This window comes from Dromiciops gliroides, chromosome 1 (assembly GCF_019393635.1).
Source record: "Dromiciops gliroides isolate mDroGli1 chromosome 1, mDroGli1.pri, whole genome shotgun sequence".
Lineage (NCBI taxonomy): Eukaryota > Metazoa > Chordata > Mammalia > Microbiotheria > Microbiotheriidae > Dromiciops > Dromiciops gliroides.
This window is the reverse complement of record NC_057861.1, coordinates 136,778,103-136,804,603: the sequence shown is the minus strand read 5'-3', so window position 1 is coordinate 136,804,603 and position 26,501 is coordinate 136,778,103. Positions and strand designations below refer to the sequence as shown.

Sequence of the window (26,501 nt, the reverse complement as noted above, 5' to 3'; positions counted from 1 at the left end):
GCGGCTGCAGAGAGCGCTAGGGCCAGACACTGACCGATTCAGCCGCTTCCCACCCCGTCTTCCAAGCCGGCCAGAACTCAGCCGCGCCTCTCAGCCGCTCCTTCGGCGGGACCATGCGCTCCTCCGACCCGGCTGCTGCCACCGCTTCTACCCGGCTGCACCTCTGTCTCCTGCAGCTCCTGTTGCTGCTGCTGTGGCCCGCGCCTTTGGGAGGCATGGAGAACCCCAAAGGAAAGCAGAAATCGCAGCCCCGCCCCAGGGAGGTGGTGGACCTGGTGAGCCCGTCTCATCCCGTCCCCTCCAGTCCACCCCGTACGGTCCAGTCGACTTCGTCTCGTCCCGTGGGAGGGCTGCGGGCCCAGGGAGTTGGGGAGTAGAGGCGAGTTAGGACCTCAGGAGGCTAAGGGAGTAGATGGAGGTGATGGAGACTGGCCCCAGCAGTGTGGGGGCAAACGGGGCGGTATTGGCAATGCTGGAGAGGGAGCTTGGGTCCTGAGACTGGAGAGATGATCAAAAGCTACAGATGGTACCGTTGGGTGTGTCTGCCAGCCTGCCCCACTGCCTCCTTTATGTATGCTTTTGTCTGCTTGCCTGCTTGCCCATCCCTATGTGTCTGCCTGCCTATTCCACTTGGGGGGCAGGAGCAGGGATGGGTCGTCTAAAGTCTGTCTACGTGGAAGGAAGGACATGTGCTATGGGGCTTGGGATTCTGGAGAGGGAAATTAACTTGAAGAGGGAGAAATCTTGGAGTAGTGATGGCATTGTCAGAGTGAAGAGGGTGGAGCTCCCCATAAAGAACTTGCCCTACCCATTTAGGTTAGTACCTTTGCAACGGTCTTAAGGGGTTGAAAAAACCAGGGTTAGCTCAGTGCCTGGATGATGCAGTGGAGCAAAACTTTTTTAGGTCTCCCTATGGGTTACTAATGAAATATCTGCAAATTTTGTTAGTTACTAGAAGACACTCAAGAGGATTTGGAGTCCAAGGACTTGGGTTCAAATCCCAGCTCTGTTTTTTATAACCCATGCATCTCAGGTCGCTACTTAAAGCTGGGCTTCAGTTTCCTCATTTGTAAAATAAAAAAAGCTAGAATAGGTGATCTCTAGGGATATTAATTCTATGAGCCTATGAAATCATGTATCAAGGGATCCTCTGGTGTTGAATATATATTCTTCTCCCTGGTGGTTTTGTCAGGAAAAAAGTTGTATGTATGGTAAGGCAGTTTTCCTCTCTCTGCTCCTGGTTTCCATTAAGATCGTTTACTTTTAGAAGGAAAGTGGTTTGAGTAAGCAGACCCCTTTTTGCAGCTCTCTTGAAGGATTTCACCTTTCAATTGGAGGTTGTTTCCCCCACTCCCTTGAAATCACTCTGTGTATATTTTGTACTTATTTGTGGATCCAGTTGTATTCCCACCAGGGACAATGTAAGCTCCTTGAAGGCAGAGATAGTGTCCATTCTTAATATTCCTATCTCCAGTACCCAGCACAATTATCCCCCTTATCCTATGTTTTCCTAGTCTAGTAAACAAAAAAGGGTTGGGAACTTCAGGCAATTGCACTAAAGTGACTGGAAAGGCTGCATATTTAACTAACTATGGTTCAAATCAGAGCAAAATTTGCCTGTTAATATTTAGAAACCTGATTTCTCCCCCCTTCCCTTACAGTGAACTCTTCCTGACCATTGCTGTGGTCACCAAAAAGAAGTAAATTGCAGCTCCTACTCCCTGGGTAGATGACCCAGAGGCACTCTTCTCTCCTGGTCTTCAAATTACAAAGGAAGTTAGACAACATGGGTTTTGTGGATTGTTATTCTTTTCTACTGGCAGAGAGGTTCACTTCAGCCAAGAAAGGACACTTTGCATGGTCCAGTCCTTAGTTAGGGGACTAGGACAAATCAAGGATTTCAGTGCAGGAAAGTCTCCCTGTCCTTCCATTCTCCACTCTATTTCCTCCTTCCTGAAGACTTCCAAGCTTCTCTTCTACCCATCTAAAACCTACTTCCTACATTGATGAAAAAATAGGGCAGGGGGAAAAAGTAAAGATGAGGTTAAAAAAAAAAATCACAGAACAATCGAGCTGAGCCCATGGTCTGGAAATCCTAGCTTGAGTACGTGGACTAGGTAAGTGCAAAGACTTAGCCACATTAGTCACAGGGTGGGGGGTGGGTCAAGAACAGGATAAATATTGTGGAAGTAGCAACTCAACAAGACTATCTGACCCAGTGAATGGGGTTGTATTCCTTGTGCATGCAGGGAGGGCCCACACCATGGGAATCACAAAACCTTCAAGTATTGAAGACACAATGGACATTTCCGATGATGAAAGGATTTATTTATTAATATCTTCCTGTGCTTAACTCTTATAGCAAGGAATAGTGGAAAAAGTACTGAACTTGGAGTCAAGAAGGCCTGAGTTCAAATCCTGAACCAGACACTACTTGTTTAATTTTGGGTAAATCATGGCACCTCTCTCAGCCTCAGTTTACCCATCTGTAAAGTGGGGGTGATAATAATAGTATCTCCTTGCCAGATAGGTTGTGCAGTGGATATAGTACTGGGGCTGGAGTCAGGAAAACCTGAGTTCAAATACAGCCTTAGACACTTACTAGCTGTATAACCCTGGGCAAGTCATTTAAACCTGTTTGCTCATCTATATTGCTCATCACTTAACTCAGTTTCCTCATCTATAAAGTGAACTGGAGAAGGAAATGGCAAACCACTACAGTATCTTTGCCAAGAAAACCCCAGAAATATGTCACAAAGAGTTGGACACAACTTAAACAACTGAACAACTTCACAGAGTTGTTGTCAGGATCAAATAAGATAGTATATGTAAAGCACTTTGCAAGTCCTAAAGTGCTATCTAAATGTTAACCATTATTATTATTCTACCGTAGGTGCTTACAAACTGTGTGAAATTAGGCAAGTCACTTAAACTCATCTGTAAAATGGCTGAGAATAATAATATTTACCTAAGAAAGCTTTTGGGAAGACCTAATAAGGTACTATACATGAAGGCATTTAGCAAGCCTTAAAGCACTATACATGTGAATACACAATATATATGTATACATATAAGTATATATATATATAGTAAGTATATAATAACCATATTTAAGTATATGTTATATATTTATTGTATATAAAAATGTATGTGTGTGTATATATATGTATATATGTGCAGCATGGTGTTATGGATTAAGAGTTGACTTTGAAACCAGGAAGACCTCTGTTTCTGACAAATACTAGTAAGCCACTTAATCTCTCAATTCTATAGACCAAACTAGATGTCAAACTCAAATAGAAACAGGAGCCAGTTAATCGTACATGAAGATTCCTATAGCTATATATTGACTTAAAAAAACGCAAAATAACATTATGTTGTATTGTATTTTCATTTATTTTGTTAAATATTTCCTAATTATAGTTTAATCTGGTTCAGGTTGCACTTGGGAATGTTGTAAACTCCATGGGTGTTTGACACTATAAACTGCAGAAAAGACACCTACTTTCTTTGTTTTGTTTTGGTTTTTTTTGAGAGGCAATTGGGGTTAAGTGACTTGCCCAGGGTCACACAGCTAGTAAGTGTCAAGTGTCTGAGGCCGGATTTGAACTCAGGTCCTCCTGAATCTAGGGCCAGTACTCTATCCACTGTGCCACCTAGCTGCCCCAAAGATACCTACTTTCATTGGTAGACTCTCTTCACTCTATACCAATGAAATTACAGGTCCAGTCTCTATCCAGGAATTTCAAATATTCCACCTGTCAACTCTAGAAGTCTACTAATTTGTCTGGTGTTGGCATGTCATTTACATGGTATAGATTTAAAATCTCTTTCTTTTGTTGCTTTTCCTTTAAAGTAGATGTGGTAGGCAGTGCAGTGTAGTGGAATGGGTATTTTGACTTTGAATTAAGAGAGACCTAGGTTAAAATCCTTCCTCTGATTATTAGTTGTGTGTGATCATGGTGAATTATTTAAAGTTCAGGAGCTCAGCCACTTTGTTTGTGACATGTGGATCATTATACTTTTTATACTTCCCTCACAGGACTGTGATGAGGTTCAAATGAGATGTATTGGTGGTATATTGTAAGACACTAAACTTTGTGTAAATGCCAGCTATTATTATTGAAGCCCCTGGCATTTCTGTCCCCAGCATGGATATGAATTTGACTAGATATCCTCTGAGATTCCTTCTAATTTTAACATTTGGTTATTCTTTAAACCCTCTCCTATGCATGATCTTTTTGCTATAGTCACCCAGGTTGGATCCGACCCATTTCAAAAAGCTATTTTGGACACTCCAGCATGCATTCTCTCTCTAAAAAAAGAAAACAAACCAAACCCCTAATCAACTAATATATACACATATGTATACACATATGTATATGTGTATGTATATGTACATATATGAATATATAAAAATTATTTCTATATATAAATTAAAAGCTGGAAATGGCCAATTTATTGACTATCCATATTTCTTACAAGGATTTAATTTTTCTTTTTTTGGTTCAATTGAGGGGGGTGGCATGAGAGGGAAAGAAAAGAAATGTTTTTATTTGAACTAAATTTAGTGTCTTACAATAGAAACAGGATCTTGAATCCATCACCTCTCTGTGAAGTGGTGAATAAAATTCTTAATTTTCAATCCTCTGGCATCATTGTTGTTCATTGTCTTGATGAGAGTCCTCAAGTATTTCAAAGTTGTTTTTCTTTATAATGTTGAATTCAAGATGGAAGAAAGCATGAAAAAAGCTAGTGAAGTTTTGACTGAGTAAGGTCTGAATAGAGTACTTCTGAAAGCCAAAGAAAATCCTGATGATGAAGAAGCCCAGAGAGCAAAGCAAAAGTTGATGTCTACATAGGACTATGGAATCAGTTGACCCAGGAATAATTCATATCTCACCCACTGTCCTAAGTAAAATTATTCGCATGATAAAGATCAAAAGACTTGGAAGCACATTATATGTGGCAAATCCGAATTATAAAGTTGGCTGGAATAAATTGAAAGAAGCATTCTGTATGGTTGATGTACTATTTAGAGTAGACATTATTGAAGAAGAAAATGGGAAAAGTCATGGAATCAACACTGTTACTTTTGAACCACTAATTGAAACAGTTTATTCTACATTAATATACAATGATCAGCTTCTGTTTTACAGACCAAGACATGTGAAAATGGATGAGAAAGCCTTACCGAAATGGGGGCTTTTTGTTTTGGAGTACCTCTAGTAACTCTTTTATAGAATTGATAGCATTGACATGAGACTAAAACTAGAAGAAATTCCCACAGATGCTAATCATGTAAAAAAGAAAAAGATAAAAGAATGGCAAAATATGACCTGAAGCAATAGAAATAGAAGGCATGGGTTTAGAATTAAAGTTGGAAGGTTCTTTTAGTTGTAGTGGCATGAAAAACACGGGTCAGTTTAGATCTAGAATGAATGTGGGACAAATGAATAAAATGGATTGAGGAATGGCTGGAGGATTTGAGAGAAACTTTGCTTGAAATGAGATGGGAATGGCTCACAATTTTTGAGAAACTCTTCTGAGGGGAATGGGTGGTAGCAGTGGCAATGATCCTGTAATCAAGTGGATGGGCCCCGAAATTGACCATATAAATGGTACTGACATTAAAAAGATTGGTCTGGCCTAGTCCATGGAATGGACAGAATAGGGTCTAATATGAAGAGAATGGACCTTGTCATGGATTGAATGGTGTCCACTTTAGAAGAAATGGGATCAGGAATAGAGCAAAAAGATCCTTTTGAAATGGGCTATGTGACCAAAAGTATTGAGATGATGGGTAAACTATAGGATACATATAAGGGTAGAGGAAATGGGAGCTGTCCTTGTGTTTTGGTATTGAGAGAATGGCTACTCCTGTAAGTTGGGTTGGTTCAACTATAGATTGAATGGAATTAAGTGTGGATCACATGGATCTGAGTATGCACTATTTATTACCTACTGGCATGGGAACTGGTATAGCCTGCAAGGTCCAAGTTATGAATTAAATGTTTACTGGTTTGAGCCCTATCAGTGCTAATAATATAGATTGCACAGGATTGGACCTTATAGGAGCCAATAACATAGAGAGAATTAAACTCACTATGGGCCCAGGTCTAGGCTCAAGAATCTAGCACATGAGAAATAGCTTTGATGGAGCTATGGAAATGAATGGAGCAAACTTTGGAGACAAGTTCATGGGTTCCTTTGGAGATGCTAGTGGCTATGTATGTGCCTTTGGTTATCCAAAGTGTCTGCCAGATATTTATAAGAAACCTCCCTTTTCACTTCTTGTGGCAAATGCCCCCCAAAACCCAATTCAACTAAAGTTGCCATATATTTTATGCAGTCATCAAATTGAACAATGGCAATCCCAAGAAGCTAGGCTGTGGTTAAGTGTGAGTTGTGAGGGGTGTTGAAGAAAGCCTGCTGGAGCTAGAATAAGATAAAGCTTAGAGGTGGAGAGATTGTTGAATTGATGGATAAAAATGCTTAAAAACATCCCTTTAAAACATCAATTCCAGGCTTCCAAATTTGTATTTTCTTCTTTGTTAGCCATATTGATTTGTTTTATGTATCTATAAGGAAGTTTCATTTACTTTCTGAGGGAGGAAGATTTCAATTACTTTTTAAATGACTGGGACTCCATTTGATTGTTTTCATTGAGGATGAGATGTCCACCATTGTTTTTATAGTTGTGGTATCCTGTTGATATTACTATTTTGGTAATAAGCAAATTCTAAAAACCTCTTAAAAAGGAAAAATAAGAAAAGCTCTTCTACATCTGAGATCAGTTGCAGTCCAGGAAATAGGATTTTACTTTAACTGAATCTGTCCTTTAAAATTCCTTGTATACTACCTTTCAAAATGTTCCTTTCACACTTTCAGCAAGGTCTGCCCCCTGGTGGTGTCTTTGTTTTGGAATCTAGGCAGAAGGATTTTTCTTTAACTTTGCTCCATATAGAAAATATAAAAGATAGTCAGTGTTAAGACTCAGAGGTGGAAATGGGTAACGTTGGTCTTGATGGAGCTGACAGTAGAAGGCTAGCAGAGAATGAGGTGAAGTAGGTCATTGGGGGACAGTAGTTTTTACTTGATTCCACAAGGACAATTGAGAGACTGTGAGTAAGGGATGTAGTCACATGGTATTCCTGTTGGATTTTTTTCTTTTTTCTTTTAAGGGATCAGTGATCAGGAGCAGACTTAGAGGAAGAGAGGTTCAGCTGCGAAGCTCTGTAAGAGGAAATTAGGCTTTATTCCTACAGGGAGAGTCCAGGTACAAATAGAAAAGATATGAATGGGGCTATAATGCAATGGCAGCTAGATGGGGCAGTGGATAAAGCACTAGGATGGGAGTCAGGAAGGCTTTAGTTTAAATTGGCCTCAGACACTAGTTGTGTGACTCTGGGCAAGTCACTTAACCCTGTTTGCCTCAGTTTTCTTATTTAAAATGAGCTGGAGAAGGAAACGGCAAACCACTCCAGTATCTTTGCCAGGAAACCCCCCCGAAGAATTCACAAATAGTCGGATACAACTGAAATGATTAAATACACTGTTTCAGAAATGCTGATTGTAGAGGGAGGGTGGATGGAGGCAAAATGCTCATGCAGAAAAAGTAAAGTCTAACTGTCCAGAACTCTAACTGGAAGACTCACCATCAATCAGTTAATAAACATTTATTAAATACCTACAATGTGCCAGCCACTTCAAAATAATGGGGATGCAAAAACAGGCAAAAGAGCATTCCTGCTCTCAAGGAGCCCCCATTCCAAAGGGAGAGAAAATAGCAAGCAACTATGTAAAAAACAAGCTATAAAAATAACAAATGGGATATAAGGGATATGTAGGCATATGCCCATATGTAAATATATATCTTATATATACCTATATATATAGCTGTAAATGATAACAAATAGGATATAAAATATATAATTATATTACACATAGGTACAAAATTTAACAAAAAAGGATAAATTGTAGATAGTCAATAGAGGAAAGACACTAGATTTAAGCGGGATTAGGAAAGATTTCCTGTAGAAGATAGGATTTTAGCTGGCACTTGAAGGTGGCTAGGTAAGCCAGGGGACTAAGATGAATAAGATGAAGAGGGTGAGTATTCCATGCATGAGTGACAGTGAAAATGCCCAAAGTTTGGAAATGGAGGGTCTTGTGCAAGAGACAACAAGGAGGCTAGCGGCACTGGAATGCATATTATATGGGAGAAGAGGGGAGTAAGGTATAAGAAGATTGGAAAGGTGAGAGAGAATATCAAACAGAGGATTTTATATTAGATCCTAGAGGTGATATAGACTCAGTAGAATTTGAGTGGGGAAATAACACTGGTCAGACCTGTGCTTTAGAAAGACCACTTTGACAGCCGAGTGGAGAATGGACTGAAATAAGTAGAGACTTGTGGTAGGCAGATCAACCAACAGGCTATTGGCAATAGTCCAGATAAGGACACCTGTGCCAGAGTGGTGGCAGTGTCAAAGGAGAGAAAGGAACTTATACCAGAGATGTTACAAAGGTAAAACTGACAAGCTTTGGCAACAGATTGCATATGGGGGTGAAAGGAAGTGAAGAATTGAGGATGACACCTAAGTTGTAACCCTGAGTGGCTGTGAAGATGGTGGTCCTCTCTATAACTGGTAATAGAAAAATTTGGAAAGGAAAAAGTTGGGGGAGAAAGAAAAAGAGTTCTATCATGGGCATGGCACATTTAAGATGTTTTTGAGACATCTAGATTGAGATGTCCAATAGACAGATGGAGATTTGAGACTGAAGGTCAGTAGAAAGGACAGGGCTGGATAAGTTCATTTGAGAATCATCAACATAGAGATGATAAATTAATCCAGGGGAGCTGGTGAGATCACCAAGTGAAGAAGTATATAGAGAGAAGAAGGCCCAGGGCAAAGGCCTGGGGGACATCTATGGTTAGCAGGCATGACCTGAATGAAGAACCAGCAAAGGATACTGAGGAGTAGGTAGATAGGAGAACCATGTGAGAATGGTGTTCCAAAAACCTAGAAAGAAGAGAATATCAAGGAGAAGAAAGTTATTGGCAGTATCAAAGACTATAAAAAGGTCAAGATGAGTGAGGGTCATTAGATTAGGTTTGGTAACCTTGGAGAAAACAGTTTTATTTGAATGATGAAGTCAGACAGCAGCCAAACTATAGAGAGTTCAGAAAAGAACAAGAGGAAAGTAAGTAATGACATAATTTTTTTGGGGGGGAGTGGGGCAATGAGGGTTAAGTGACTTGCCCAGGGTCACACAGCGAATAAGTGTGAAGTGTCTGAGGCCATATTTGAACTCAGGTCCTCCTGAATCCAGGGCCGGTACTTTATCCACTGTGCCACCTAGCTGACCCCCAATGACATCATTTTAGATGGCCTTCTCAAGGAGTTTAGCCATAAAAAGGAGGAAAGGTATGGGAGGATAACTACTGGAGATGGATGAGTAAAATACATTTTTTGGAGGTAGCGGAATTATGAACATATTTGTAGGCAATAGGGAAGCAGCCAATAGACTGGGAGAGATTGAAAAGTGAGAGACTGGGGGTGATAGAGGGGAAATCTGCTGGAGAAGAAGGGAGAGAATCAGATTATTTGTGCATGTAGAGGAGTTTCCCTTGACAAAGAAGGGTTGCCTCTGTGTGAAACAGGACAAGGAAGATGCAGCTAGGTAGCACATTGGATAGAGCACCAGCCCTGGATTCAGGAGGACCTGAGTTCAAATCCCACCTCAGACACTTGACACTAGCTGTGTGACCTTGAGCAAGTCACTTAACCCCAATTGCCTCACCAAAAAAAGACAACAAAAAAAAAGAATTAAAAAAAAGAAATAGGACAAGAAATAGTGGAAGAAGGCAGCTGGATAATGTGAGATGGGGGAAGAGAGAAAAGGAAGCTCTTGTTGAATAACTTCATTTTTCTGTAAAATATGAAACAATGCATAGAAATCATAGATTTAAAATACAGAAAGATGTGCATATCTGGACTTGGACAATATGAAAATTTGTGTCACTAGACATTAAGGGTTTTTGACTATTGCTGTTTTCTGGGATGGGTGGCAGAAAGGGAGGAGAATAAACAGAAGGTGAAATGATAAAAATATATGAAACAATGTCCTCAGCATTGAGAGTAGCGGGAGAGGGATCTTTTCTTGATTTGAGGAGGGATAAAAAGAATTTGGAAGAAACTGTATGGTGAGTGGGATAATGAGTTGATATAGGAAATTTAAAAGAATTGCCTTTCAGCAATGAGAGCCCAGTTGAGGTTCTGTAACATAAAATTTTAATGAACCCCATAAGCATGGTTTCATGATTTTCTCTAGCTTTGTTTAGTAGTACGTTTACAGGCGTGAAGGCAACTACTGGTGGGAGTGATCCAAGGCTGAGGCTTGTCACGGCTATATCAGTGATAAAATAAAAAGTTAAGGGACTTAAGAGAAAAGGACAGTGAAGAGTTGAACTGGTTCACCAAGGGAGGAGGGAGGAAAGTATAGGTAGTGCTAGAATCATGGCCTGGGAAGAACCAAAGGGTTGAGGGATTGGAGGACATGGTGTGGATGAAGAACAGGTTTTGGGAATACAAGGGAAAGGTAAGCTTTAGTGGTGATAATGCTACAAAACAAAATACCAAAATAAGGCATAATGGTTTCTCTACTTCTGTGCCATTTGAAATGCAACCCCCCCCCCCCAAACCAAACCAAACCAAACCAACAGAAATGCAAATCCCAATAGCCTATATATTTCATATATTTGCTGGTGAATATGAATAATACTTTTAGAATAAAAATTAAATCCAAATAGAACTTTTAAAATACTTTGCCAGTAACTAAATTTTTCAACTAAGTCATCAAAACATCTTTCCATGTATTGACTCACTTTCACACTTAGACAATAAACAAGCTTCTGTCTGTGTGTCTGTCTATCTATTGCTCCATATTTTTTGTTTGTTTGGGGGTTTTTTCGGAGCAATGAGGGTTAAGTGATTTGCCCAAGGTCACACAGCTAGTAAGTGTCAAGTATCTGAGGCTGGATTTGAATTCAGGTCCTCCTGAATTCAGGGCCAGTGCTTTATCCATTGTGACACCTAGCTGCCCTCTATATTTTTTGAGAAAATAGTGATGTCTCAAATCATGAGGAAATTCAGTTCCAGAGGAAGACGGTTCTTTCTTTTTTTCTTTTTTCTTTTTTTTAGTGAGGCAATTGGGGTTAAGTGACTTGCCCAGGGTCACACAGCTAGTAAGTATCCTCTGGCTTCGCCCTGCCCAGGTATCCTAAGACGCACGCTCGTGCGCCACCTACCCGGTGGAGCGGGCGAGACGGGCTGGTGGTGCGCCCTCAGCAGGACGGGAAGAAGGAACGAGGCCTCGGGATCCCACCTCGGCCGGAGGTTGCCGGCCTTCACCTTCATTGCTCCACGGGTGGCTTTCGGGCGAGCCCCTGACTCGCGCGCAGAAGGTTCTTTCAATGTCAATGAGACATATTGGAAAGATAAGTCATTAAGCTTACAGGCAAGCTCCAGATGTGTAATGATCGTGCCTGAGCCCTTATCGTCTTGGTCCTGGTGTTCTGACTAAATCCCGTTCCTAACTAGTGAGGATTGAAACATATCCGTTACAATTAAACAAACAAACAAACAAACAAACATGGGGGCAGCTAGGTGGCACAGTGGATAAAGCACCAGCCCTGGATTCAGGAAGACCTAAATTCAAATCCTGCCTCAGACACTTGACACTTACTAGCTGTGTGACCCTGGGCAAGTCATTTAACCCTCACTGCCCCGCAAAACAAAAAAACAAACAAAACATTTATTAAACAACTATTATTTGCAAGGTTCATTGATAACTGCTGGGGATATAGACAAAATTAAAAAAAAAAAACAGTTCCTGCCTTCAATTGCAGGGGGATCTAACCATTTACATGCATAAGCATATCACAAGCTTATTTGAGAAAGCAGAGCAGGAGGAAAAAGATTCTTTTAAGAAGTGACACATAAGCTGATCTTTAGAGGAAGCCTAGGATTCCATGGAGGGGAGATGAGGAGGGAATGAATTCCTGGCTGGGGAGACAGTCTGGCAAGGGCAGGGAGGTGAAAGATGAGATTCCAAGTACAAGGGCAGTAATACAATAACAGTAGGTTATTGAGACTAGAATATAAAGTACACAAAAAAGAGTGTTGTGAACAGATCTGGGAAGACATGGAACAGCAAGATTGTGAAAGGCTTTCAATGCCAAGCTGAGGAAATTGCATTTTATCTTAAAGCCCATGGGAAGCCATTGAAGTTTCTTTAATAGTGAGTGATATGACCAAATTCTTTCCTTAGGAAAGTTATTTTGGCAACTGCGTGGAGGATTGGAGAGGGGAAATTTTGGAACCTGGCAGTCCAATTAGGAGGTTGTCACACACGTCCAGGGAGGAGGAAGTGGTGGTGGCAGCAATATGAATGGATATGAGTAGGATGTGGGTGATCTTTTAGAGGTAGAATCAGTGAGACTTGGTGTCCAATTGGATCTATGGGATGAGAGAGAAAAATCAAGGATTTTAGATGTTGCAAGCCTGGGGGACTGGAAGACTGGCAGTAGTTTTCAGGGTTCATCATTACCAATAAGGAAACATGTATTTCCTCTTTGATCGTGGGGGTAGCCAGTGATATAAAATGGTAGTACCAAATGCTTCACTGAAATATGTAAAATTATACTTTTAAAGTGATAATCTGGATTGTGGGTGGCCAACATAAAGTAAATACTACTTTTGTTAAAGTCATGTATCATTATTTCAAGAAAATTTTGTCAATGTTTTCTTAGGTAGAGCCACAAAAGTGGCATTTAAAAGATTCTCAGATGCTGTTTTCCTAATCAGGAGGTATCTTTGCATTACAATTAAGCTGTATTGTGATGGGTTTTTTCCCTCTTTCTCCCTAGTATAATGGCATGTGCATACAAGGACCTGCTGGGGTGCCTGGCAGAGATGGAAGTCCTGGAGCCAATGGCATCCCAGGTACTCCTGGAATCCCAGGTCGGGATGGATTCAAAGGTGAAAAGGGTGAATGTCTGAGAGAAACCTTTGAAGAGACCTGGTCACCCAACTATAAACAGTGTTCATGGAGTGCACTTAACTATGGCATAGATCTTGGGAAAATTGCAGTAAGTAAATTCAGAATTTTTCTAAGCTGAGATATCAAGATTGCAAGGTTTCAGTGTTAAATTTCTGGTTAGATTTCTTTCATCTGGCCCAAAGTCATCTCAAGACTTATAATTCAAGAGCAGAAACTCTGACAGCTTTAATCTAAGTTAAAACAAACAGCTCCAGTTTCCAAGTATAAAAAAATGGGTCATAATTCAGGGCCAATTTCAAAAAAAGAAGTCATTAGATTTCACCCTGTTGTTTTACTCATAGTGTCTAAAAATTACTCTAAAAATGTTTGGGTAAAAAGTAATATATGTGAATATATTATATAGGGGCAGCTAGGTGGCACAGTAGATAGAGCACTGGCCCTGAATTCAGGAGGACCTAAATTCAAATCCAGCCTCAGATACTTGACACTTACTAGCTGTGTGACCCTGGGCAAGTCACTTAACCCCAATTGCTTCACCAAAAAAAAAGTAATATATGTGAATATAGATGCTTCATTAAGTGAGGAACTCTTAAGGGTATGTCTAGGGATAATTCTTTAGTCATAGCAGTGAGCTTGGTATGAAATGGATTGTCACAAAAGCTTGTGCAAATTTAAGGCAAGAGATTATGCCTACTACTCAGATCACATTGCTTTATAATATTTGTATTTGAACTAATAGCCTGGGGGGCAGCTAGGTAGCACAGTGAATAAAACACTGGCCCTTGATTCAGGAGGACCTGAGTTCAAATCCGGCCTCAGACACTTGACACTTAACTAGCTGTGTGACCCTGGGCAAGTCACTCAACCCTCATTGCCTTGCAAAAAAAAACCCCAAAACAAACAAACAAAAAACCCAACATCATGTGGAACAATGCATTTTGATCAAAGATCCAGTCAAACTAATTGGTTAAATCTGCTTCAGAAATAGGCTATGTGAGTGTAGGGATGGAATAGTGCTGAAGCACTCTCTGGGATCTAACAACCTTGGGCTTACAATTCTGCAGTACAATTTTCTTTTGTTATTTTTTATTTTTCTAATCATAAAAGTATTTATTATTTTCCAGTTACATGTAAAGATGGTTTTCAACATTTGTTTTCATAAAGTTTTTAGTTCCAAATTTTTCTCCCTCTCTGATATAGATTGTATAAGTACAATCACATTAAACATATTTCTGCCTTAGTCATGTTGTGAAAGAAGAATCAGAACAAAAGGGAAAAACCTCAAAAAAGAAAATTAAAAAAAAAACAAAAGTAGAAACAGTATGGTTCAATCTGCATTCAGAATCCACAGTTCTTTTTTCTGGATATGGAGAACATTTTCTATCATGAGTTATTTGGAACTGTCTTGGATCATTGTATTGCTGAGAAGAGCTAAGTGCATCACAGTTGTTCATCACACAATGTTGCTGTTACTGTGTACAATGTTCTCCTGGTTCCTGCAGTACAATTTTGATTGATAATTCTCAGATAGAAACTTCTAACTGCCCCCATACCACAACATTTGATTAAGAGTAAGTTTATGGGGGCAGCTAGGTGGCACAGTGGATGGAGCACCGGCCCTGGTGTCAGGAGGACCTGAGTTCAAATCTGGCCTCAGACACTTAACACTTACTAGCTGTGTGACCCCGGACAAGTCACTTAACCCCAATTGCCTCACTAAAAAAAAAAAAAAAAAGAGTAAGTTTATGGAGTAGCTAGGTGGTATAGTGGATGGAGCACTGGATCTCGAGTCAGGAGTTCAAATCCAGCCTCAGACACTTGACACTTGCTAGCTGTGTGACCTTGGGCAAGTCACTTAACCCTCATTGCCCAACCAAGTGAGAGATAATCAGCCTAAGCTAAGATGGTTTCAGTGGTAGTGGAAAGGAAAGGAGGGATATAATACATACTTTGAATAAAATACAGATCTTGGCAACTGGGAAAGGAAAGAATCAAGTATGATTCTTTAATAGGGCAAAAGGGCAGGTTTGGAGGAGAGATGCTGATCTGTTTTGGATTTGTTGAATTTGAAAAATCTACAGGACATAAAGGAACCCAGCAGACAGTTACACATGTGGAACTTGACTCCTGGGAGGTAGATGTGGACGCTAAAGAACAGATGTGGCAATATTGGAAAATGGTGATCACTTGAAGCTAATGTGGATGAGATTGCCAACAGATAGAATAGGAAGTTAGAAGCCAGCTTAGGACAGTCTTGGGGAATGGATGGCCATTCTCAGGGGTTGGGAACAAAAAGAAAAATTGAAGTGTTATCAAGATGAGTGGTTAGAAAGATTTGAAAGAGAACCAAGAAAACAATGTCACAGAAACCAAGGGAGGACAGAGATTCAGGAAAGATTGGGAATAGTGACTGCCAGTGTCAAAAGCTGAATAGAGATCAAAGGATGAGGACTGAGAAGAAGACCTTTGGGCTATTTTAATAACAGCTAACATTTATACAATATTTACTTTGTGTCAGGCGCTGTGCTAAACACTTTACAATTATTAGTTCTTTCAATCCTTATAACAGCCCTGGGAGGTAGGGATTATTATACCCCTTTTACTGATGAGGAAACTGAAGCAGGCAGGGGTTAAGTGACTTGCCCAAGGTCACACAGCTAGTAAGTATCTGAGGCTGGATTTGAACTCAGGTCTTCCTGACTCCAAGCCCAACAATCTGTCCACTATGCCACCTAGCCGCCCTAAAAATCATAGCATTAGCTTTTTTTAAAATCTCCTTTTCCATTTGACTTTTCAAGCTGTTGACTTTTTTCTCATGACTTTCCTGTATTGCTCTCATTTCTCTTTCCATTCTTTCCTCCCTCTCTCTAAATCTTCCTTCTATCTCTCCTACTTTCTCTTCAAAGTCCCTTTTGAGAGTTTCCATGGCCTGAGACCAGTTCACATTTTTTTTGGAAGCTTTGGATGTAGGGGCCCTGAGGTCGTTGTCCTCTTCTGAGGGTGCACCTTGATCTTCCTTGTCACTGAAGAAACTTTCTATAGTTCTGAACTTTCTTTGCTTGATCATCTTGCCAGCTTTTACTTGACTTTTAACTCCCCATTGGAGGGCCCGCCTTCTAGGCTACACTATTGTCCCCAGCTTCAGAGGGTCCCAGGTATTTTGGTTTGAGGGAGGTCAGGTTTTTCTCTCACCTGGCCTGTTCTCTGGTCTGAAGATAACCTCAAGCCTACTTACTAAACAACCAACCAGCAAAACTTTCTGTGGTGTGGTTCTTAGCTTCGATGAGCCTGTGCCCCTCCCCCCCTGGGCCTCCTGCCACTCAGGATTTCTTCCTGGTTCCCTGCTGGGGTGCAACCAGGTTATATATGTACAATTCCTTCCTAGGTCCCACTGACACCCCAGCCCTTCAGCCCTATCACCCGACAGAAAGCTCAGTTCCAGAAGATGCTGGGGCTGCAGCTGATTCTGAGGCTTGGGGGTTAAGTTCCTCTGGTGCTGCGTGCCTGGGGTCTCTGTTGGTGAGATCACAGGGTTGGACTTTACCAGTAGCTCAGCACAGCCCCCTTTAATCTGTCTATGGCTAGAAAATAATCTCAGCCCATATTTTTGTGGGTTTTTCTGCTCCAGGGGTTCTTTTATTTCTGCTTTTGGGGTAATTGTATCAGGAGCTCTGTGCATTTAACGTCTTTCCTCCACCATCTTGGCTCCGCCCCTTGTTCAATGTCGCATTAGCTTTTTTTTTTTAACAAACATTTATTTTATTTTTTCCAGTTACATGTAAGGGTAGTTTTCAACATTCATTTTAATAAGATTTAGAGTTCCAAATTTTTCTCCCTCCCTCCGTCCCTTTCTTCCTCCCTCCACAAGATCGCTATCAGGTTACATATGTACAATCCACAAGTGTTCTTTTTATCAGTTCTTTCTATGGGGGTGCATAGTAAGCTTCCTCATTAGTTCCTTGGGATTGTCTTAGATCATTGCATTGTGAGAGTAGTTAAGTCATTCACAATTGCTCATTGAACAATACTGCTGTCACTATGCACAATGTCCTCCTAGCTCTGCTCACTTCACTATACATCAATGTTCATTAGTCTTTCCAGGTTTTTCGGGGATCATTCTGTTTGTCATTTCCTGTAGCACAAGACCATTCCACTACAATCATATAGCACAGCTTTTTCCTCAATTGATGGACATTTCCTTGATTCTCAATTCTTAGCCACCGCAAAGAGTTGCTATAAATATTTTTTGTACAATTTTCCCCCCTTTTCTCTTTTTCATGATTACTATTGTTAACTGTTTCCCTTACATCCTATTCCCTTCCCCATGATATTTATTCTATTATCCATCTTCTTTCATCCTATCACTCTTCAAAGGGGATTTGCTTCTGTCTGTCCCCTCCCCCACTCTGCCCTTCCTTCTTTTGCCCCTCTCTCTTTATCCCCTTCCCCTCCTATTTTCCTGCTGGGTTAGAGAGATTACTCCACCCAATTGAGTGTGTACATTATTCCCTCCTTGAGCCAATTCTAATGAGATTGAGGTCTTTGGGCCATTTCTGATGAGCGTTAGGCTAATTTACTGCCCAGATTAAAGAGATTACTCTACCCAGTTGAGTGTGTGTGTTAGTCCCTCCTTGAGGCAGCTCTGATGAGTTTAAGGTCTTTGAGCCTTTTCTGATGAGAGTAAAATTCATTTACTGCCCTGCTCCTCTCCCATCTCTTCCCCCACTCTATAAGCCTTTTCCTGTTTCTTTCATGTACAATTTTACCTCTGCCCTTCCCCTTCCCCCAGTGCATTCCCTTCACCCCTCAATTTAACCCTAAAGATATCATCACCTAGCTAGGTGACACAGTGGGCAAACCATCACCCCTGGACTCAGGGGGATCCCAGCCAAAACCTGGTCTTAGACACAAGACAGTCGCCCACTGTACAACCCCAGGTATGTCCCTCAGCTCCAATTTATTTTTTGTTTGTTTGTTGGTTGTTTTTTTTTTTCGGTGGGGTAATGGGGGTTAAGTGACTTGCCCAGGGTCACACAGCTGGTAAGTGTCAAGTGTGTGAGGCCGGATTTGAACTCAGGTACTCCTGAATCCTGGACTGGTGCTTTATCCACTGCACCACCTAGCTGCCCCCTCCAATTTTTTATGGTTCTCTAGGGTCTTGTATTTGAAAGTCAAATTTGCCATTCAATTCAGGTCTTTTCATCACAAATATCTGAAAGTCTTCTTTTTCATTAAAGTCCCATTTTTTCCGCTGAAAGATTATGCTGAGTTTGCTGGGTAGGTGATTCTTGGTTGTAATCCCATTTCCTTTGCCCTCTGGAATATCATATTCCATGCCCTCTGGTCCTTTAATGTAGAAGCTGCTAGATCTTGTGCTATCTTGACTGGGGCTCCACAGTACTTGAATTCTTTCTTTTTGGCAGCTTGGAATATTTTCTCCTTAACCTGAGAGCTCTGGAATTTGGCTATAATAGTCCTAGGAGTTTTCCTTTTGGGGATCTCTTTCTGGAGGTGATGGGTAGATTTTTTCAATTTCTATTTCAGCTTCTTCTTCTAGAATTTCAGGGCAATTTCCCCTGAGAATATCTTGGAAGATGATGTCTAAGCTCTTTCCTTGATCATGGTTTTCAGGTAGACCAATAATTTTCAAATTATCTCTCCTGGACCTTTTTTCCAGGTCAGCAGTTTTCCCCAGAAGATATTTCACATTGCCCTCTATTTTTTAATTCATTTGGATTTTCTTTATTGTGTCTTGGTTTCTCAGAAAGTCGCTGGCTTCCATTTGTTCAATCCTTTTTCTTAGGCAATTATTTTCATCAGAGAACTTTTGTACCTCCTTTTCCATTTGGCCAATTTGAATTTTCAAGCTGTTGACTTTATTCTCATGTCTTTCCTGCATTACCCTCATTTCTCTTTCCATTTTTTCCTCTACCTCTCTAACTTTATCTTCAAAGTCCTTTTTGAGCACTTCTATGCCGAGACCAATTCATATTGTTCTTGGAAGCTTTAGATATAGAGGCCCTGATGTGGACATCTTCCTCTGAGGGTACACCTCTGTCTTCCTTGTTATGGAAGAAACTTTCTATGGTCCTCACCTTTCTCTGTCTGCTCATCTTGCCTTTCTTTTTACTTGACTTTTAGCTCCTTAAAGTGGGGCACTGTTTCCAGGCTGCAGTATCCCAAGCTTAAGAAGTCCCAGGTGGTATGATTTAAGGAGGATCAGGTTCTTCACTCACCTGGCCTCTTCCCTGGTCCTAGATGACCCCAGATCAACTTGCTAATCAACCAGCTTTGTGTGTTGTGGTTGTTAGCTCTGACAAACCTGTGCCCCTCCCCAACCAGACTGTGAGCTTAGTTCCAGATGACACTGGTGCTTCAGATGATTCAGAGGCTCTGGGGGTCTCCTTCTCTGGTGAGGCCTTCCTGGGACTGGATCTGTGTCAGGGTGACTATCAGGTTGGGCTCGATTCCTGTCTCCGCACAGCAGCTCCCTCCTTCTGACCTTCCAAGCCGTTCTTGGTTAGGAGATGATTTCAGCACATTGTTATGTGAGTTTTGCTGCTTTGGGCATTTTCCTATGGTGTTATTTGGATGTTTTTTGGAGTGATTGTGTCATGAGTTCGAGAGCTCACTGCCTTTCCTCCACCATCTTGGCCCCCACAGCTTTTTAATATTAGTTATTTGGAGAATATTTTTCTTTGTAATAGTTGTAATCCTTTTGAACCTTTGTGAATACAAAATAATAGGACCATATTATTCTCACAAAGGACAGATTTTGGCAAAAATCAAATTTCCATTAACTAAATTAATTAAATATCCTTTAATTTTAAAAGATGAAAAAAAATTGTCCAAGGGAAAGAGTAAAATTAAAAGACAACCTTTTACCGATATCATTAAGGTAAAGACTGAATAGAGCTGTCAGTACAATGTTAGAAGAGGTGATGCATGGACTATATAGTCTCTCATCACAGTCAGTGCATTTGATTGTTTTGTCACTTAATACATGGGATGGCTTTATAATGGAAACATCAGTCAACCAACTTTTCTACTATTAAAATGTTTTCCTCCCGAAGTGTTTAATTAATATATTGTTTTGGCCATTGATGAACCTCTTTATTTTGGAGCTTTATTACTACTTTGATGTTGAAGATGTGCTTATATTTGTTCCATTTGTGGAAATAGTATGAGTAGGATTTAAGTACAATGTTCTTCAGTTTTTAATATTAGCAACAGAACTGGCTGGTATCTAAGTAGTTTCATGGAATCTTTGATGTGTCCTAATGCTTTGACAGCTTTTGTGAGGAAGCAAGAAAAATTGAGCCTTAATGTTCAGACTTGTACAGAATAAGCAACAGGATTGTTTTCTTTTTTTTTTTAATGCAATAATCTTTGTTCCAATATTGGCACAATGCCTGAGACCAAAAAATGTGAATGGACTAAAAAAATTCATCTTTTAATATCTCTGGGGTTTTTTCCCCAGTTTTGTAATGAGGAAAAAAGTTCATAAGAATGATTTCAATAAAATACAATATTTATTTTTGTACACAGAGAAATACACAAATACACACAGAGGTTGAATAGAGTGCAGTTAAAAGAGCTACCCTTACTTTACCTTAAGAGGCAATATAACACAAAGGGGAAAGAAGTCAGAGGATCTGGCTCGAAACCTGTATTTGCTCTGTCTTTCTGTCTATCTCTCTAAATTATAGAGATATAAATTATAGACATAATACACATACATACACACAATGCACATACATACACACACATGTGTATTGTGTACAGTGTGCACACATGTATAAGCATGTATGTGTATATACATACATGTACACGTTTTGTGCATATATCTATCTATATATACATTAATATATGTATATATCTTTATATCTATATAGCAAAATTTGGAATTCATTTTCCTAATATTTCAATTGCAGGCATTGGACTAAACAACCTCTAAGATCTTTTCTAGTTCTAGGTCTATGATCATATAAGGTTAAACTACCATTAAACTGATCTCTTATTCATAATCAAGGCATGTATTGGCTTAGCTCCATCCAAATGCTAGTAACTCAGCTGTTTTGTCCCATTGATGCACAGATAGTGTGCATAAATCTGAACATGACTCAGATTTACTTTCCTACCATAAAAATACATAATTTGGCTAGTTATACTTTTAAAGTATGGACTGTGGGGTTGAAGACAATTCACATTTTGAAAGCATGCTTTAATTTTGGAGGAAGTAGAATAGCAACTGTGTGTCTTAAGTCCACATTTGTGTTTTTGCATTAGGAATGCACATTCACAAAGATGCGCTCCAATAGTGCTCTCAGGGTGCTTTTTAGTGGATCCCTTCGACTGAAATGCAAAAGTGCCTGCTGCCAAAGGTGGTATTTTACATTCAATGGTGCCGAATGCTCTGGACCACTTCCCATTGAAGCCATAATTTATTTGGATCAAGGAAGCCCAGAGATGAATTCAACTATTAACATTCATCGAACTTCTTCAGGTATGAAAACTGACATATGTGAGAGAATGTTCTGTGAGATCTTCCTTGGCTTCTTTTGTTCTGTGGAGAGGAATGATTAACAAACCACTTTTTAAGTTTTGCTCTCACATTAGATGAATAGATTCCTATAATCTGTTATAGCATAGGCCTCTGGGCAATTTACAAACTCATGTCAATTTAGTCAATATCTTTTTGTGCCTAGTATGTGCAAGTCACTCTTCTAAGAGTTGGGGCTACAAAGATGAAAAAACAATAGCCCCTGACCTCAAGGGGCTTACATTTGATTTACATGTGCCTAGCATACAGTAAGTGCTTTATAAATGCATATCTGGTTGTTGTTGACTGACATTTTAACTTAATGTAAGTGATCATTTTTAGTATTCTGCAAGATATAATAAATTAGTTGATGGATTACTGGGGCCAGTACTAAACAGTAATAGGAGCCTGATTCTCTTTTCTGCTCTTGGAAAGGGAGAAGCCATATAGCCAACATGAGGGGAAAACCCTCACAATCCATCTTATTTCTGGTTTCTCCTCTTGAATCAAGTCTAAGGTTGCACCCAGTTTGAAGGGAATGATCATTTCCTTGGGGCAGAGGTTTTTCTTATCCTTTTAGGTTTTCTGTGCATGGAAACAATCTGGAAAATTGATGTAGGCTTGCTGTGTATATGGCATGTTTGTGAATGACATGCTGTGTATATGACATATTTGTCACTAGTTATATAAACTGCTTCCTTGCTTTCTAAGATCTTTTGTAGCTTTAAACCTATGCTTGTATGTCCCTCTGATCAGATGAGAAAATGCACCAAAAGCTCTTAGTAATCTTGAAAGCTGAGGTTAGATGCTATTATTGATGTTTATTAGATGGCATGACTTCTCTCCTATGTTTTTATATACAAGTTCTTTGGAGTAAATAGTCAGAAGGGTGTGGTTTGAAGTTTTATATCTGACTTCCAGTTTGGACCTTAGGACTAAACGAGATAAATTCTGAAAGCATTAAGAAAAACCCAAATAACAAATGTAACAAAGCAACTTAAAAAAATAAAACCAGTGTTTCCTTATTTAGTATGTGAATTTTGATATACATGGTGAGTTCTGTGCCTCTTTTGAGTGAAAGGGAGGTGTTTAGTATGTATGTGTATGTATATATGCATATATTTGTATATGAATATATGTATACATGCATATATCCCCAGAGAGAGCCTAACCTCTTGTGGGGGCTCAAAGGCATTAAACAATAATAGCAGCACCACTGGGAGTGGCCATAGAGCTACCCTGCATGTAATCAGACTGGTCCTTCATTACAGATGTATAGGCCAATGTGGGGGGGCAGATTTTTGAGGCACTTCCAGTGTGGTAGGTCCTCTCATAGCCTGTACTCTTTTAGTGTACCTTCAAGAACCCAAGGCCACCTTCACGTCACAATGAGACATTACAGTAGGACTTCAGTGGAAGTATAAGTACCACATAGGATAGGATACTCTACCAACTAGTTTTGTGACCTTGTACAAATTGTTTAATTGCTCAAGACTTCTTTCCTCATCTGGAAAACAGAAATTAAATTAAATTATGACTAATGTCTCTTCTATCTCTGTTATATGATAGAGAATCATAATGAGGCAGTGAGGTGGATAAAGTGCTGAACTTGAAACCCAGAAGACTTGAGTTTGAATTCTTCCTTAGATACTTACCAGCCATATGACCCTCGACAAGTCACGTAACCTCTCAGCCTCAGTTCCCCATCTGTAAAATGGGAATGATAGCCCCTACTTCACAGGGTTGTTATAAGGATCAAATGAGATAACATATGTGAAGAGCTTTACAAATCTTATATAAATGTCAGCTATTATTAGAATATAGTGGGTCAAATGCCAGTTCAAGTTCACATATTTGAAATTTAGGCCTGGAATGCTGAAATTATTAGGAGTGATGTTGAAGCACTTTTGGACTAATTTCCAGGTGAGTCAAAGACAGTAGAGAAATTTGAATATTCTTGGACGCTCCCGTTAGGGATCCAGGTTCTTCCACAGTAGCTCTGGTTTCATATTGAGAGTCTTGAACTGGACGTGATTAGATGGGTAATCCCCATTGATTTAGTTCATTCATTTATATATCTGGGACTCATGCTAGATAGCTACATAATGAGCTATATCCAAAATCAAATAGGAAGAGAAGATCAGACTGAATAACATTTGGGAAACTGCACAAACTCCTCACTGTTGCAAAAGTCCTTCCTTTTAACAGCAATATTCTCATAGGACCAGAGATTTAGAACCAGAAGCCAAAGTCACACAGGTAATAAGTGGAGGAACTGGGATTTAAGCCCAGGTAGTCTGATTCGAAACTAAGAAGAGTTCCACAATATTAAAAACAAATTACGGGGCAGCTAGGTGGTGCAGTGGATAGAGCACCGGCCCTGGAGTCAGGAGTACCTGAGTTCAAATCCAGCCTCAGACACTTAACACTTACTAGCTGTGTGACCCTGGGCAAGTCACTTAACCCCAATTGCCTCACTAAAAAAAAACAAAAAAATAATAAATAAAAACCAAAACAACAACAACAACAACAAAAAACAAATTACAAGCGAAGGTCATCCAAAGGGCAATACAAAGATACATGGTGAAGATAACCTGGTTGGATTGCCAACAATGATTGGTGCCCAAGAAATAGCATTAAAATGCCTCAACAAGGTGTACCTCCACCTTAAGGATGATGTACCATCATCAGAAGAACAGACCCACATGGTAGGTCATGTGCGAAGAAAAAGAGAGAACAGATGGCCAGCCTCAGTGCTGAATTAGCATCTATAAAAAGGATCACCAGCATCCTCATTGGCTTTTCTATGGAAGATTTATAAAATTCAATAGAACGAAAAAGCATAGGTACCAATTGCTGTTGGAGGGGGTAGATGCATTATAGAAATGATATTGCACATCTATAGTCCGTGCTGCCAGGGAGGCTGGGGCTGGTGGATTTCTTGAGTTCAGGAGTTCTGAACCGTAGTAAAACAAAGCCAATTGAGTATCTAAACTAGATTTGGCAGCAATATGATGAACCTCTGGGACCAGAAGCCACCAAGCTGCTTAAGGAGAAGTGAACCAGCCCAGGTCAGAAATGGAACAGGTCAACATTTCTAGGCTGATCAGCAGTGGAATCAGGCCTTTTGGCTGCTGCACTGCTAGCCTGTGTAAGATGGGTGGGTGGGTGAGTGAAGGAGGACAGGGAAAGTCTTCTAAAAAAAAGTAGGAACTGAGCCTAGATGAGTATTAAAAAGCCTTTTTAAAAAGTCAGAACTGAGTTAAGATGAGTCAGAATGTTAGTTTTACCATGGTTCTTTTGTATTTTAAAATTATGTGACTGCCATGGATTCTCTGTAAGAAGCAGTCTTTGTAAACTACAAACAGAAAAGGAAAGCAACATATAAAATTATGATATAAGTTGAGCACTAAGAAAATCATTTTGCTCTAACCTACCCCTACCCCTGCCCCATGGAAGCTGTCCTCTGTTTCTGATATGTCAGCTGTCAGAAAGAATTACAACAAAATAAGAGGCACATCTCAAATCAAATTCTTCTACTTTGAAAAATAGAATAGATTTCTATTGGTTGGTTGGGGTATTGTGGGTTTTGTGTTTTGGTTTTTGGTTTTTGATGCTTTTCTGTTTCTCCTGGAAGTTAAAAATTATACTATAAAAGTTTCATTTTAATACATAGGCTGCTTCCATAGCAATGATAAGTTTAAAATTTTCCAAAAATTATTTATACAATTTAAACTAAGAAGGAGATGGCCCATTATTTGTAGTAACCCATATTGACTATATGAATTTAAAATCAATAAGTCATGCCAGTTTCTGTATTAAGCAGCTTTGGGTTTGGTGGCAGACTTGTAATAAGCTAAAAGAACAGCAACCAACAAAAGTGGATTGACTTCATTGTGAAATCTCATGGAGGTTCTAACTGTGGTCCTTGTTTCCCAGTGGAAGGTCTGTGTGAAGGAATCAGTGCTGGGTTAGTGGACATCGCTGTCTGGGTTGGCACCTGTGCAGATTACCCCAAAGGAGATGCCTCAACTGGATGGAATTCAGTGTCCCGAATCATCATCGAAGAACTCCCAAAGTGAATCCTGCAAGTCCTCATTCCCTACCTCCTTTTGAATACATTTTAAACAGTTTATTTTAAGAAACATTTTGTACTTAAAAATATAAGTTAAACTTTTTTAAAACAGATGTAGTCTAGTAGTGAGTATTCAGGCTTTCTTCTTTTTTAATGTCAAATTACACATGTTTAAGACAGTTTGAGGATTTTGCTATTGGTATGAATACTTACCCCTAAACTCTCAGCCCCGGATCCCATTACTGGGAGCCTCATTTTTGTCAGACAGGCTTTCTCTTCTTCTCTCCTTCCCTACCTCTGCTCTGTCAATGTAGCATCTAAACAAATTCATAATGAGAGCCATTGTGAAAGTTGGAGTTGTTTAAAATTGTTATATGTCTGTTGAATAAAGCCTACTACAAAAAAATTTAAAGCCTAAAGTATCTAAATGAGGAGCTATTGAAGATTTTAGAGCAGAGATCTGACATAAGCAGAGCTGTCTAAATTGGTTCTTTCTTTCATCTGGATTTTTCTTAAAATGGAAAAAGGAGGTCATCAGTCCCTCTTCTTCAGATTATTCCCCTCATCTAATAGCAAATGCCTTTCTAAATCAGTGATTTTGTGGTTATATCTATGTCCACATTGAGAATGGAAAAAGAGAAAGACTACACATAAAATTTATGTATCCAAATGAGATTTTTCTTTTTTAATTTAATATTCTATTTTTCCCCAATCCCACACAAAATAATCTTCAACATTCATTTTTGTAATTTTTGAGTTCCAGATTCTCTCCCTGCCTCTTTCCCCATCCCCTCAGGGAGAAGGCAAGCCACCTGA

The 26,501-nt window shown here is 39.8% G+C and overlaps 1 protein-coding gene across 1 annotated transcript; it reads left to right on the top strand.

Moving 5' to 3' along the window:
- CTHRC1 (collagen triple helix repeat containing 1) lies at positions 1–25,920 on the top strand. Its single transcript, XM_043977305.1, has 4 exons — positions 1–275; positions 12,935–13,156; positions 21,358–21,574; positions 25,550–25,920. Exons 1-4 carry the CDS (start codon positions 114–116, stop codon positions 25,690–25,692), a joined length of 744 nt encoding a protein of 247 aa, XP_043833240.1. The 5' UTR covers positions 1–113; the 3' UTR covers positions 25,693–25,920.
- The last annotated feature ends 581 nt before the right edge of the window (positions 25,921–26,501 follow it).